Source organism: Schistocerca serialis, chromosome 1 (assembly GCF_023864345.2).
Source record: "Schistocerca serialis cubense isolate TAMUIC-IGC-003099 chromosome 1, iqSchSeri2.2, whole genome shotgun sequence".
Taxonomy (NCBI): domain Eukaryota; kingdom Metazoa; phylum Arthropoda; class Insecta; order Orthoptera; family Acrididae; genus Schistocerca; species Schistocerca serialis.
Window position 1 is genome coordinate 32,446,139 of NC_064638.1, and position 15,666 is coordinate 32,461,804.

The following is a 15,666-nucleotide window of genomic DNA, read 5'->3' on the forward strand; positions in this document are numbered from 1 at the left end:
TTGATCTTAATAAGTTCCCCTTGCTGGTCCTGAAAAGCAGATTCCAATTCTTTCCAAATGTACGAAAGGCAACAGCTTATGCTCCTCTGTTACGCACGGGACAAAGTGTTATCGTGCTTGGGCCGGGCCGAAAGTGCGCGCATTGGCGGGGGGGGGGGGGGGGGGGGGAGCTAGGGACAAACAAGTGATGCTCTCTGGTATTTAAAACTGTACTTTCAGACGGTCAGAATAATGGAATGGTCCAAGATTTACAAGAGGATCGACTGCTGCTGCTGATACTTTGCACGTTTGCTTTTTCCTCCTTAAAATACGAGGTTGAGTTCGTGAACCTTCCTTCCCTTGAATGCGAGCAGCGCTAGTCGAACGAATAGGAAAAGTGAACAAGTTTTCCTCGTCGATTTAGATTCTAATGTGTCAGACCTCCTACACGTTTTTCGGCGGAGCACACCAGCACTGAGCTGATCGATTCCGATGAGACTTGTGACAGAGTAAAGCCCGGCTCACACGAACGACTCTGTGGTCAAAGTCGATTACTCGAAGTGCGGGCGCCTCTCTTTCCTGCGTGTAAATCAGCAGCCAACCACGACGTGAGCGCCTATATGTAGTGAGTGATATTGGTGTGGGACTCTGGAGTTCCGAGTATGCTGAATGCTGCACATGCGCAATAGAGAGAAGTTATAACCTATTGTGATTGAACTCACTCTTGTTATGGAAATGGAATTTGTGCTTTTCTGTCTTCTTAATCTTTGATATGTTGTCTGCATAGCTTTTGCGGCACACTGAAAAGTTACACAACGTCCTGATATTTTTTGCTTCTGGTGTTTCCCTACAAGAGAGACGAAGTATCTGAAAGCAAAAAGGATTTGCATTTTATAGAGAGAAACATACACTATGCGGAAATAAGAACCTAAATAGACAAACGTGTTTTGAAATTTCCTGGCAGATTAAAACTGTGTGCCGGACCGAGACTCGAACTCGGGACCTTTGCCTTTCGCGGGCAATCTGCCAGGAAGTTTCATATCAGCGCACACTCCGCTGTAGAGTGAAAATCTCACAGCTTTACTTCTGCCATTACCTCGTCTCCTACCTTTAATCTTCCAGGAAGTTTCATATCAGCGCACACTCCGCTGCAGAGTGAAAATCTCATTCTGGAAACATCCCGCAGGCTGTGGCTAAGCCATGTCTCCGCATTATCCTTTCTTTCAGGAGTGCTAGTTCTGCAAGTTTCGCAGGAGAGCTTCTGTAAAGTTTGGAAGGTAGGAGACGAGGTACTGGCAGAAGTAAAGCTATGAGGAGGGGGCGTGAGTCGTGCTTGGGTAGCTCAGTTGGTAGAGCACTTGCCCGCGAAAGGCAAAGATCCCGAGTTCGTGTCTCGGTACTGCACACAATTTTAATCTGCTAGGAAGTTTCATATCAGCGTACAGTCCGCTGCAGAGTGAAAATCTCATTGTGGAAACGTGTTTTAATGAAAGTTATTTCAAGAGTGAGAAATCAGAGTTACTGGACAAGAAAAGTAATTTTCGTTGTTAGTAAGAAAACAAGATACAAAGCACAAAGCAAAAAGGCGCTATTTACTGCGTTCCATATATTGTCTGATGTGTTTGCAAGTATATATTTTCTGGAACAAATGAGTGTATATGTTCTGAAATATTTGGATGACACTTCTCCTATTCTTTCCGTTCTGAGGAGTGCAGAGAATTTACCACACGACCTTTGACAAGAAGTTCCACTATGAATTCTGTTTTGGTCATTAATGAACTCTGTTGTCACTGGTTGTTCCTGCATTTTGTTACTATACTTAGATTTTTCCGTAAAACATCACCAACTCGACCTCGTTATTGGGGGCTGTTATTCTGATAGTAAGCAATTACCACCTTCTGAAAGTACAGCTTTTAAACAGCCTCACGCATCGCTTGTTTGACCCTAGCTCCGCCCCACAGCGCACGCCTTAGACCCAAGCGCGGTACCACTTTGCCCTGTCAGTACCAGAGGAGTGTATGAAAAGAGCTGATGCCTTTTCTAAATATGGAAAGAAGGGGAATCTGTCTTTCAGGATAGTCAAAAGGAACTTTACATTATTAAAACGGGATCTGTACTTCTGGAGCAGATACCTTGAAAACTAGGATACGCATCAACGAAAACTTTCCAGGATCAACATAGTCTGTCTAGCTAGTCCCTCATAAACACACTTTCATCATTCGCGTGCCAAACTGCACAGCAGACATCTCTCACAACACCGACAATTTTGGTTTTGACATGTAAACGAAAATAGCTAATCAAAACAGGCGAGAGTCAATACCGGAATAAAATGCGAGGGACGCTGCAGTACACGCCCTTGTCTCGAATGGTCAACTGAGACGAGAAAGTGGATCGTGTAGGCGGGGCTTAAAGACACAGTTGACGCCATTACAGATAGTACGCAGATGTTTTGGGCAACGCATAATTAATTTGGCTGTTTGTGTACCGTATAGCGGTTGCCAAAGCGGAAGTTGCGTACCCTTACGTAAGACAGTTTAGTGTAGCGAGCGGTCGCCGCCACTGCTGCTGCTGCGTGTCAACGACTCTGCCGCTGGCTTTTTCCGGCGCGTGTCGCCCAGCCGGCAGCCGGCAGCCGGCAGCCGGCAGGTGCGCGCGATCCTCTTAGCGCGCTGATCCCCGCTGCGTGCTGCCAGCCGTGCCGCGCCGTGCCGTGACTCGCCTGCCTGCCGTGTTGCAGCCGAGTACAGTTCGCTGTTCCCGCCGTGGAGCGCCGAGATGCTGCCCACGGCAACTCCGCCACCGGCGCCGGACCCCGCGGTCGCGGCCGTCGACGCCGCGCGCCACGAGGTCAGTTCCGCAGCCGCAGGCCGCTGTGCGCCACCCCGAGCCGCTCACCGGCCGCCCTCCACAGTTCCTCACACTTCCACCGGCATGCCTTACTCCTCCGTAGACGATGACTTCGAAGTAAGTACCCAGCCTATTCTTTTACTGTGACGTCACTCAAGGTGGTTCCTTCAGTATCTTCGACACTAGTTACCGACGACTTTGTAAAGAATGCGAATGTGTCGAGTGTAGTGTGGAAACAAGTGCAGGTCTTCACTACTGCTCCAGTCATCACCCTTCGAGGTTTCAAGCACTCTCGTCTTAGGTGAAGCTGTGTTTAATCCTTATGACCTAAACATTTTTGAAACTGCCATATCTGCATCTATTCTGTTACACAATACACCGCCGTTGTCCATTGTGACACCAAGGATATGTAGCGTCTTAATACTTCTCATCCCATTTACTACATTCGCGGAGATGACTTGTAAAATTGATTGCTATAAGGCAAGCCTCCATCCAAGAATTTAACTTTTCTTGGCTGATTTCAACCGAATTTTAAAATCACAGCGCGGCCCCTCCCACCGGAGATTCGAGTCCTCCCTCGGGCGTGGGTGTGCGTGCTGTTCTTAGCATAAGTTAAGATTAGTTTAAGTAGTGTGTAAGTCTAGCGACCGATAACCTCAGCAGTCTGGTCCCTTAGGAATTCACACGAATTTGAACGTTAAAATCACATCTATGACGTAAACATGTAACAATACCCAAGCTCCGAAGTACAGAAGTTTATTGGTTTTTGAGTTTTGAATTTTTAATACGACTTTAGTGGCATTTTAAAAAAATCCTGTTTTAGTACTTAGACCTCAATTTTCACATTCCAGATTTTTAGTTACATTCACAAAACGTCCTCCAACAGTGCTACATATTCATTTCATGAGACATGTTAATAATATAGTTTCAGTATTTTTATCAAGTTTAGAAATTGAAATTTCCGTAATTATCCGTACATAAATGTGATAGTGAAACAGACAAATTACATTTTGGATGGTATTAATAAACTAGCTGCAGTGACCAGCATTGCCCGGTATTTTTAATATCTCGCACACAAAGTGATTGACCCTCTGCCTTGCTGATACTCGCAGCGACTGCAAGCCGCATGGGGGAACTACAATCGCTTTAAATCGAAGGGCACATTCAAATCACCGGGTATCAACGGAACGCGCGGAATGAACGCGTCTCCACTGGCGGCATACCCCGTGGTGGTGTCCGCAATTACGTTCTGCAGTAGGTTCTTCACGGCCAGCCTTGTTCCACTGATGTGCCAACGGCAACTAACCAATAAATAAGACTTTGCAATCACGTTTCTGTAAAATTCTCGTGCTTTCGCTCTTCCTGCAATCTAGTGACGTCTGATGGTACTATCTACAAGATGAGTCTTGCTGCTGTAATTTACTCTCGCTATAGAGATTACAGTCAGTTTATCACAATATATTTCGTTTATTACGCATACAATTTTTCATTCAGTTTATTCATTGTTTTATCTCAATTGAGAAACTTGGACTAAATAGATAAAGAACTGTGAAGTAAATCGGTCAGGTACTTTTCGAGATGTTTGGAAACAACGTTGTCCACCCTAATGTTCATTAGGAGATCGTGCAGAAATTTGAAGTAAATTAGTCAAGCACTTTTTTAAAATTTTTGGTAACAACTGTTCCCCTTTGTATATTACATGTTTAAAGTCAGATTACGAAGTCTTATGTAGACAGTGCTCTTCCTCTTATCTTGAAGGTAAAGTGAGCAAAATGTCATCAAGATCGGAATAAAACTGTAGATTTGTATGAATTCCAAACAAACAAACGGACACTCTTTTTATTTATACAGATAGAAAAGTGCAAACACCTCAAGGGTACTTCCTGCAAAAATTCCATTGAGACTGGTTAGTATCTGTGTTTTTGTTGGCATTGCCCTTAGAAGAACAAATTCACCTGAAAACTGAGTATACAATTTTATTAAAACACGAATACTAGTCAAAGATACATGCCCATTAAAATTCATTAAGGGGGGGGATACCTTGTTTCATCCTTTCCTAGTTTTGGCCGTAATTCGTATCGTTGTTTGGTTCTGTTCACCGTTCCCTTGGCTTGCCAGCTAGACATTGTAGTGCAACTGCCGCATCCTGCCTCATCAACCACCTGCCTAATATAGTCTTCTCTAGACTTGCTCTTGCGAGTCTATCCTTCCACTCTGGTTGTTAGCTCACACCATTGCAATTTACTGCACATTTTCAAGATACTCTCTTTCTCATTAGGTGGGCCAATAACAAATCGCGCAGCGCTTCTTCGGATCAATTGTTATATGCTAATACCCTTTGCGCTACATCTCTCGCGTTCTGTAGCATTGCAGAAGATAGGTCTGGTGCGAAATTTCAAAGCGACACTTACATCCACATGATTACTCTGCTATTCATAGTTATGTGCCTGGCAGAGGGTTCATCGAACCACCTTCCATTCTCGAACCTCGCTCGGGAAAAACAGGAACTTAAATCTGTCTGTCCCAGCTCTGATTTCTCCCTGTGTAGGTGGGCACCAATAGAATATTTTCTCAATCCGAGAAGAAAGATGGTGATTGAAATTTCGTGAGAAGATCCTGCCTCAAAGAGAAATACCTTCGTTTTAATGATTGCCTCCTAATTCACGTGTCATGTCTGTGGCAGTCTCTCCCCTATTTCACGGCAGCACAAAACCACCTGTCCTTCTTTGAACTTCTTCCATGTCCTCCGTCAGTCCGATCTGATGTGAATCCGAAAACACGCACGAATATTTCAGAAGCGGGTGGACAAGTATGGTCCCTATAGTAGACCTGTTGCACTTTTTAAGTCTTCTGCCAATAAATCCCAGTCTTTGGTTGCTTTATCCACAACATTATCTACGTTATCGTTCCAATCTAAATTACTCGTAATTCTAAGCCCTAATCTGTTGTTGTTGAGGTCTTTAGTCCTGAGGCTGGTTTTATGCAGCTCTCCATGCTACTCTATCCTGTGCAAGCTTCTTCATCTCCCAAAACCTACTGCAACCTACATCCTTCTGAATCTGCTTAGTATTTTCATCTCTTGGTCTCCCTCTACGATTTTTAGCCTCCCTGTATTTTACCTCTACCACCTTCAGAATTTGAAAGAGAGTATTCCAGTCAACATTGTCAAAAGCTTTCCCTAAGTCTACAAATGCTAGAAACGTAGGTTTGCCTTTCCTTAATCTATTTTCTAAGATAGGTCGTACGGTCAGTATTGCCTCACGTGTTCCAACATTTCTACGGAATCCTAACTGATCTTCCCCGAGGTCGGCTTCTACCAGCTTTTCCATTCGTCTGTAAAGAATTCGTGTTAGTACTTTGCAGCCGTGGCTTATTAAACTGATAGTTCGGTAATTTTCACATCTGTCAGCACCTGCTTTCTTTGGGATTGGAATTATTATATTCTACTTTAAGTCTGAGGGTATTTCGCCTGTCTCATACATCTTGCTCACCAGATGGTAGTTTTGTCAGGACTGGCTCTCCCAAGGCTGTTAGTAGTTCTAATGGAATGTTGTCTACTCCCAGAACCTTGTTTCGACTCAGGTCTTTCAGTCCTCTGTCAAACTCTTCACGCAGTATCGTATCTCCTATTTCATCTTCATCTACATCCTCTTTCCAATTCCATAATATTGTCCTCAAGTACATCGCCCTTGTATAGACCCTCTATATACTCCTTCCACCTTTCTGTTTTCACTTCTGCGCTTAGAACTGGGTTTCCATCTGAGCTCTTGATATTCATGCAAGTGGTTCTCTTTCCTCGAAAGGTCTCTTTAATTTTCCTGTAGGCAGTATCTATCTTGCCCCTCGTGAGATAAGCCTCTACATCCTTACATTTGTCCTCTAGCCATTCCTGCTTAGCCATTTTACACTTTCTGTCGATCCCATTTTTGATACGTTTGTATTCCTTTTTGCCTGCTTCATTTAGTGCATTTTTATATTTTCTCCTTTCATCAATTAAATTCAATATTTCTTCTGTTACCCAAGGATTTCTACTAGCCCTCGTATTTTTACGTACTTGATTCTCTGCTGCCTTCACTATTTCATAAGTAATCCATTCGTCTTCTACTGTATTCCTTTCCCCCATTCTTGTCAATCATTCCCTAATGCTCTCCCTGAAACTCTCCACAACCTCTGGTTCTGTCAGTTTATCCAGGTTCCATCTTCTTAAATTCCCACCTTTCTGCAGTCCCCTAAGTATTTAGTTGAATTTACAGCCTTTAGGTTTGTGTGAAATTTAGCTAGTCAACTTAATACTCATGTGCCGATGATTTCATACTTTCCGTTATTTAGAGTCAATTGCCACTTTTCACTCCATACAGACATCTTGTCTAAACCATTCTGCAATTGGTTTTGATCATGTGATGGATTTACAAGGCGATAAATGACTGCATCATTTGCAAACACTCTAAGAGGGCTGCTCAGATTATGTTGTTTATGTAGATCAGGAAGAGCAGAGGGCCCAAAACACTTCCTTGCGGTACGCCAGATATTACATCTGTTTTGCTGGATGACTTTCCGTAGTTACTGCGAACTGTGACATTTGTAACAGGTTTTGGAACGGTGTAGAAAGCCTAGTGGAAGCTTAATAATATGGAATCAATTTGAGATCCCCCGTCGATAGCATTCATTACTTTGTGAGAATAAAGAGCTAGTGGTGTTCCACAAGGACGATATTTTATGAATTCGTGCTATTTGTCAGTAAATCGTTTTCTTCGAGGTGATTCATTAATGTTCGAGCGCAGTATATGTTCCAGAATCCTACTACAAATCGACGTTAGCGATATGGGTGAGTAATTCAGCGTACACTTGTTTCCTTTCTTGGGTAACGGTGTGACTTGCACATGCTTCCAGTCTTTAGGTATGGCTCTTTCGAAGCGCGAACAGTTGTATATGACTGTCAAGTATGGGGCTATTGTATCTGCATACTCTGAATGGAACCTGACTGGTATACAATCTCGACCGGAGATCTTGCCTTTTTTAAGTGATTTAGGTTGCTTCGCTGTTCTAGATTCGAATTTTGAAATATTTACTTGCCTTCTTTTGTGAAGCAATTTTGGAAAACCATGCTTAGTAACTCTGCTTTGGTAGCACTGTCATCAGTGACATAACCATTGTTATGACGCAGTGAAAGTAGTGATTACGTGTTGCCGCTGGTGTACTTTACACATGAGTAGAATCTGTTTGGGTTTTCTGGCAGATTTAGAGACCGATTTTCACTGTGGAAACTATTAAAAGCATCTCGCATAGAAGTTCACTCTAAATTTCAAGATTCTATAAAACTGGATGAGTTGAAATCTTCGAATAAATAAGAGATGGCCTTCTTCTTAGCCGACTATGTCATTAGTTAAAATAACTAAATGTTTCGACATTTCGAGAACTTGTAATTGCTTCAAAAGTCTTCATAGGAATCGTTTACTGAATGCTTAATATGTTTATTGAATAATTTTTTGCGCTTGCCACCGAATTTATTAGGTCATTTATTTCTTCTTGGTAAGTCTTTGTCCTTAACCCAAATAGCCAAGTTTGTTGCCCTCTACACCTTTTTAATATTTATTATCAGAGCGACAGGTACCGATTTCATTTGACTTTTATTTCTGACTACAGATCGGCACTTTTTTGCTATGCCGTCTACTCTTATTAGTTGAGCATCTATTGGGACAGATAAATCCGTCAAGGCATGAGCAGCTGATCCGTTAACTGTGTTATTGTCAGAACACGGAGCTTTTTGAAAAGGCGCTTTACTGGGTCTGGCCTGAGTTATGACTTACTACCAGCTGAGAAAGATCTGTCGTTTTCCAAATTATTCGCAGCTCATTTGTTGATCATTACAGTCAGAACGCAGTGCTAGTTAGGACAATCTCCAATACTGGCCATAGGTAATGCACTAAACGCTGAGATTCTTAATGTCTAATAGAGAGTAAACGGAAAAGTAATTACTTTAATCATTCGTTTTACTGCGGACATTTCATCAGAACTCATTATGCATGCAATGAACGTCGCACAGGAGGAATTACAAAGCTAAACTATTCAGCGCACATACTACACACCAGCGGCAAATGCTCCTATCGAAGCACACAACAGGCGAATATGGTCCTGCTTAAAAGGCTCTGACTTAATAGTGGGGTACTAGCTGTCGCATTCTGTTTTCCTCAGGACCTTTAAAACTTTTCCGAAATATTTTGACGTGCGAATACATTTGCAGTTTTTTATAGTGAGAGAGAAGAAGACATTGACAGTGCCAAAGAGACGGAAAAGTAATAAAATTACTGGACGATAGTAGACGGTGGTTGTGTTCTAGAAAGAGCTAAGGAGACAACGGCAGTGTGACATAAAGAGAGGAACACAATACCAGTGGAGCATAGTTAACAGTGACACAATAGTGCTAGGAAAAGAGTGAAGGAGGCAGTGCCAGTAGGAGAGTCTATGACAATGACCATGACAGCGAGGAGGACAGGGACAGAAAGAGTGACAAGACACAACAGCAATGCGAAGGGATGAATGAGATAGTAAAGGGAAGGAAGAGAAAGAGGAGACAGTGACCGTGAGAGGAGACACTAGTAGAAGTACAGAGCGAAGGAGACTGTGGCTGTGAGATAGTGAGAATTGGAGAGACGCAAAGAGATAATGGCTATGAGTTGGACCGAATGAGTGGCTGAGCACGGGCGAGTGGCACTGGTGGCTATGAGGAACACACAGCGACGGCCTGGTGTGTGTGTGTGAGCGAGTTACGGGAGTTTGTTTGCACGAGAGATGAGCTGCACGTTAAGAAGAGCGCGGATACGTTGGTATGCCAAAATGTTTGGGAAAATTGTCGTAGGTGCTGAGGAAGGTAGAATGAGGCAGCTGGTGTCCCGTGTCTCAGTCAGCCTTTTAGACAGCAACATATTCGCCTGTTTTGTGTTCCGATAAGAGCGTTCTTCGGGTGGATCCCTTCTTTTCTGTACAAGAGCAGAGCATAACTGGTGCCTGACTCGAAATATTGAAGTAAGAATTACGTGAGAATCAAACAGAGGACAATTTAACAGAAGAAACACAGAAGACGGGGGTGGAAGACCATTGTACTATCATCTCCTTTGCATCAATACCATAAAAGTATCTAAGTGAGATTTGCATTACGATTCTACTCACGCTCAATTCTTTGAGGTTTAACCAATTCACAAGGCTGTGCGATAATTATTTAACATACTAACTGTGTCTGCTGCTTTCAGACGGCCGAACTAGAGCACGTGGTGCATTCTGACTCAAACTGTTGTGCTGCTTTGTAGAAAGCGCACGAAAGAACAGATATTCTTGCAGGAATTGTAGCTCATTAAACAAGCAAACTGACCAGAAGAGTCATTGATTACCAAACACGTGGCACAAAATCGACACACAAAGACAAAAGCAATTTCCACAAAATATAAGATTAAAAATCATTAAAAAAATAACTCGCTTCACACGCTTCAGATAAGCTAAAGTTCTTAAGTATTTCACCAGTTAAACATAACGAAGTCCTAACTCGACCTGATTCCTATCACCTGAAATCCCCCTTAAGAGCTACGATCCGTACTCAGCAAACGTTCACGAAAGAGTGCCCCTTTCTATTTCCAGATTACCTAGCTCCTCGTTCAGCGGAAGCTACCGGAGGCGTAGCCCTCCGTCACCAACCTCAAACACAAAAACAGACTTTGACACAGCCCTCGACTAAGATGGGCAAATCTCCCTGTTCAGGTATTGGAAACCTAAGTTGGTCATCCTGTGCTCTCCTTCGAACGAGAAGCAACGTCGTCTGCTCCCAGCAGACGATGACCAATTCAGTGATTCCCAGAAAACAAAACCGAAACCCACATTAAAACACACATATAATAATCGATAGGCCTTATTTGAGTGTTCAGTCTTTTTGGAAGAGTTCATGAATTGAGCTAAAATCAGGTAGTAAAATGAATAAGTAGTACCGAATTCGACAAGCGTCTTATGAAACGACTCTGTCAAATACATGCAGGGGTGTCCAATCTGCGTATTTGGACTGCTGCCTGCGCCAGCGTGCGACGACCGCAGGTCAGATTCACCGCATGGTCATACCCCGAGGTGATTTAAACCCGCAAACCGCCCACCAGAGTGTTGTTTCACCATGTATCAGCATTATCCATGATTTAGGAGTATGAGTGTAGTTTTTATGAATAAAGCTCGTAGGTTTGCAGAGAAGGCAAATAAAATTGATTTTCGCTTAACTGCAACGTCGAGAGGGGTATTATTGGCTTTATATACAATAGAATACTTTCCAAAGTGTTCCCACAATGTGAGGAAAAAGCTAGTGTATCAAATGTTTTGTAAATGCCTGTGATTACAGGCAATTCGCTACTGACGAAAAGACCAGACCGTAAGATGTTCCACACCGTCACATCTCATCGAACCAAAGGACACTGTCGCTGCAGCGAACGAACACAAAGACACTTTAAGACGAAAGACGATGCACCACGAAGGAATCGGTGGAAGTGACGTACATGTGTAGTTAAACAAATGATTACGATTTCAGAAAAACTGGATGAGTTATTGAAGAGAAACAGATTCACAAGTTGAACAAGTCAGTAGAGCGTTGGTCCACCTCTGGCCATTGTGGGAGCGCTTATTCAGCTTGACATTGACTGATAGAGGTGTGGGATGTCCTCCTGAGGGGTGTCGTGCCAGATTATAACTGGGGCGTCCTCCCGAGCTTGTTGGAGTGGCCTGCCTGTAATGCTCCAAACGCATGAAGGCAATAGCAGGAACTGTCGCCGTTTGTTGGTGGGCAGTATCTTGCTGAAACGTAAGCCCAGGATGGCTTGCGATTTGCCGAAGAATATCGTCAGCGTACCGCTGTGTTGTACGGGTTGCACGGATGACAACCAAAGGGGTCCTGCTATGAAAACAAATGGCACCCCAAACCATCACTCCTGGTTGTCACCCTGGAATCCCGTTTACTGGAGCAGAATTGTCTTCGGTGATGAGACCTGCTTCGAACGGAGCTCCGATAAACAGCGAAGATGTGTCTGGAGAGTCCCTGGACAGCGGTGGGACATCGACCTGGCTGCCGCCCGCCAAAGGGCCCAGTAACCAGAAGCTATGGTCTGGGGAGGTGTCGTTTCATAGCAGGACGCGTTTGCTTGTCATCCGTGGCATTATTACAGCACAGCGGTACGTCGACGATATTGTCCGCCCCGTTTAGGTACCATTCGGTTTACATTCCAGGAAGATAATACCTTTCCACACGCGACGAAAGTTTCTACTGCTTGTCCATATTGCCTGCCAAATCCTACCTCGGCCAGCAAGGTCGCCAAATCTTTCGCCAATTGAGAAAGATTGGAGAATTTTGGGCAGGGTCCTCCAAGAAGCTCGGAATTTTGAGGATCTAACGAGCCAATTGCACAGATTTTGCACGATAGCCTTCAGGAGGAGATGCGACAAGTCTGTTAATCAGTGTCAAGCCGAAGAACTGATTGCATAAGAGTCAGATGTTGACCAATGGTTTATTGAGATGCTCAATATGTGAAGTTCATTCTCTGGGATAAATCACCCAAGTTTTCCGAAATTGAAATCGTTCGTTTATCTGTACATGTATGTCACTTGTACCAATTTCCGTCTCGTTCGGATAATTCCTTCGTGGTGCTTCACTTATTTTGTCTTGGAGCGTATCTCTCGTGAGGACCACAGAGCCCTGTTTGAGTTGTACGCCATGTACAGCAAACCTTATAAATCCTTTCTCTCCCTCACAATTCAATTACGGTGATTTTAGGGCCATTCTACGGGTGCCGTGCATTAGTGTTTCCGGTGTGTGGCTCCTGCGCAGTAAAATAAGTCCCGGCGATGTATTATAACACAGTTATAGGTAGAAAATGAAACCCAACGAAATAATAGTTACATTAATCTAAATTATGGAAATGAATGTAATGTCTTAACTGGCTCTTCCTTCATCGACCATCTTTCATTCTACATCCGTCGCACAGGAGCAACAGGTTCATCTGCCCTGGCTGTATGTCTGTTTTCGGTTAAGTATATTGACAATTTTGTCTCTCTCAACGGCATTCCCATTAGAGGATGTAGGTAGTCAACAGAAAAATGCTTTCTCCCAGCAGTGCCTTGCTGTTGGGGAAATCCCAGACTTTACAACCGCAATATATACTTGTTCTTCACAGCAATAGCGAAAGATATAAGTCATGCGCAGAAAAATATTAGATCATAAATCTCATTTACATGCTGTTAAAGTTCCCTACATTTGCATCCTCGACAGCTTAAGTCTGTAATTTATGATGTTGCGCACTCAGTTCGTTCGGTGCGCACTGCATTTTTTTTTTTATGCGTAGTAATACTGATATTTCGGAGAGCTTTTCAGTGAGTTACGATATTAGTAACAGTCGCAATCAAAGTGAATTAAGCGGCGGCTACAGTAATTAACCGGAACGTTACGACCACCTACCTCGTAGTCGGTAACCTTAGGCACGCGTATCCTCGGCGATGCAACGCGGCATGGAAGCAATGAGCAATGAGGTATTGGTAGGTTGCTGGAGGGACTTGGGACCACAACTGCACACACACGTCACCTGATGTCCGCGAGTCCTGGGGACGGGGGCGGCGAGCTCTGACGCCACGTTCAGTCACATCCCAGATGTGTTCGATCGAGTTCAGGTCTGGCGAGTTGGGGGGGGGGGGGCGTGGCAGGACCTCAACTGGAACTCACCACTGTCCTCTTTGATGCACTCTATCACACGCCTGCCCCGGTGACATGGCACGGTGTCTTGTTGAAAAATGCCACTGCAAACACGGTCGTCATGAAAGGGTGTACATGGTCTGCGACCAGTATGCAGTACTCCTTGGCTGTAATAGTCCCTTGCACCTACTGGACACAGGGATGCCCACGTGAATGCTCGCAAGAGCATAATAAAGCTGTCATCAGCTTGTCTCCGACCTGCAGTACCGGTATCAAGGAGATGTTTCCTGTAAGACGACAGACTCACGTCCTCCCGTCGCCATGACGAAGAAGGTATCGGGATTCATCACAACATGCAAAGCTCTGGAACTGCGCGCTTCCTCCAGTGCGGACGATGATCACGCCCCCATTCCAGTCGCACCCGCCGATGTGGCGTCCACACTGGCACTTGCACGGGTCGTCGGTTGCGGAGGCCCTTCGTTATGAGTCTTCGGAGCACTGTGTGTTCAGACACACAGTACAGTTGATGAGCCAAAAAGCAAGCCAGTTTCCAGAATGATCAAACGTTAGAAACTAGCTAGTTGATCTGAAAAAATTACTTGTTTAAACTAGCAGCCTGGTGGAAAAGAAGTCGTTCAGATTTATCAGCCTGAGGTGCCCGCCCAAAAGAAATCACTCAGTGTTGCCGCAATAACAATACAAACTTTCAAAGTTGACGCGAGAGGAAAATGTAACAATATGGCACTGGAAATCTGGGCCCAGAAACGAAAGTGTCGAATATTGTAATGTCAACCGTACTCTGGAATGAGTCTACCGTTACGAATACCAAACACTACACTTGCGAAGAGCCATCAGCACATATTTAAAGTGAATTTGTGGGCAGACGTAGCTAATAACTGATGAATAGGTCAGCATCTGTTTCCTGCAACTGACATATATACTAACGTCAAGATTCATACGCTTGTCGAATACCATGTTACGTGTCAATACTTCAGTATGTCTGTTCGTGGTGACTTTTTACTAACACCCTTCGTACAACGGTCACTTTGTATTTCCCACATGATCTATTGCACCTATATACACGGTGGTCCACTGATCGTGACCGGGCCAAATATCTCACGAAATAAGTGTAAAACGAAAAACCTACGAAGAACGAAACTTGTCTAGCATGAAGGGGGAAACCAGATGGCGCTATGCTTGGCCCGCTAGATGGTGCTGCCATAGATCAAACGGATATCAACTGCGTTTATTCTTTTTTTTTTAGTAGGAACCCCCATTTTTTATTACATATTCGTGTAGTACGTAAAGAAATATGAATATTTTAGTTGGAGCACTTTTTTCGCATTGTGATAAAAATGGCGCTGTAATAGTCACGAACATATGGCTCACAATTTTAGACGAACAGTTGGTAACAGGTAGGTTTTTCAAATTAAAATACAGAACGTAGGTACGTTTGAACGTTTTATTTCGGTTTTTCCAATGTGATACTTGTACCTTTGTGTACTTATCATTTCTGAGAACGCATGCTGTCACAGCGTGATTACCTGTAAATACCACATTAATGCAATAAATGCTCAAAATGATGTCCGTCAACCTCAAAGCATTTGGCAATACTTGTACCGACATTCGTCTCAATAGCGAGTAGTTCGCCTTCCGTAATGTTCGCACATGCATTGACAATGCGCTGACGCATGTTGTCAGGCGTTGTCGGTGGATCACGATAGCAAATATCCTTCAACTTTCCCCACAGAAAGAAATCCGGGTACATCAGATCCGGTGAACGTGCTTCGACTGCAGCGCCATCTAACGGGCCAACCATAGCGCCATCTGGTTTCCCCCTTCAAGCTAGACGAGTTTCGTTCTTTGTAGTTTTTTCGTTTGACACTTATTTCGTGAGATATTTGGCCCAGTGACTATCAATGGACCATCCTGTATAATGGTTCAACTCCTGGAGCAATATTTTCTGATCAACACAATCAAACGCCTTAGTTAAATATATATATAATCAGTTGTTAAACCACTTTCAAGGCCGAACTGTACATTTGATAGCAAATTATGTGATATAAAATGATCAATTATCCTTACATAGACAGAATTTCCTGTAACTGTAGCAAACACCGATGGCATAGGAATAGGTC

At 43.7% G+C, this 15,666-nt stretch overlaps 1 protein-coding gene across 1 annotated transcript in view; it reads left to right on the forward strand.

Annotated features, from left to right (window-relative positions):
• Positions 1–15,666, forward strand: part of LOC126410703 (solute carrier family 35 member G1-like) — a 205,300-nt gene that overhangs the window by 129,630 nt on the left and 60,004 nt on the right. Inside the window, exon 3 of the mRNA XM_050083373.1 lies at positions 2,717–2,943. Coding sequence (XP_049939330.1) covers positions 2,717–2,943 — 227 coding nt within the window. The remainder of the gene's footprint in view (positions 1–2,716; positions 2,944–15,666) is intronic.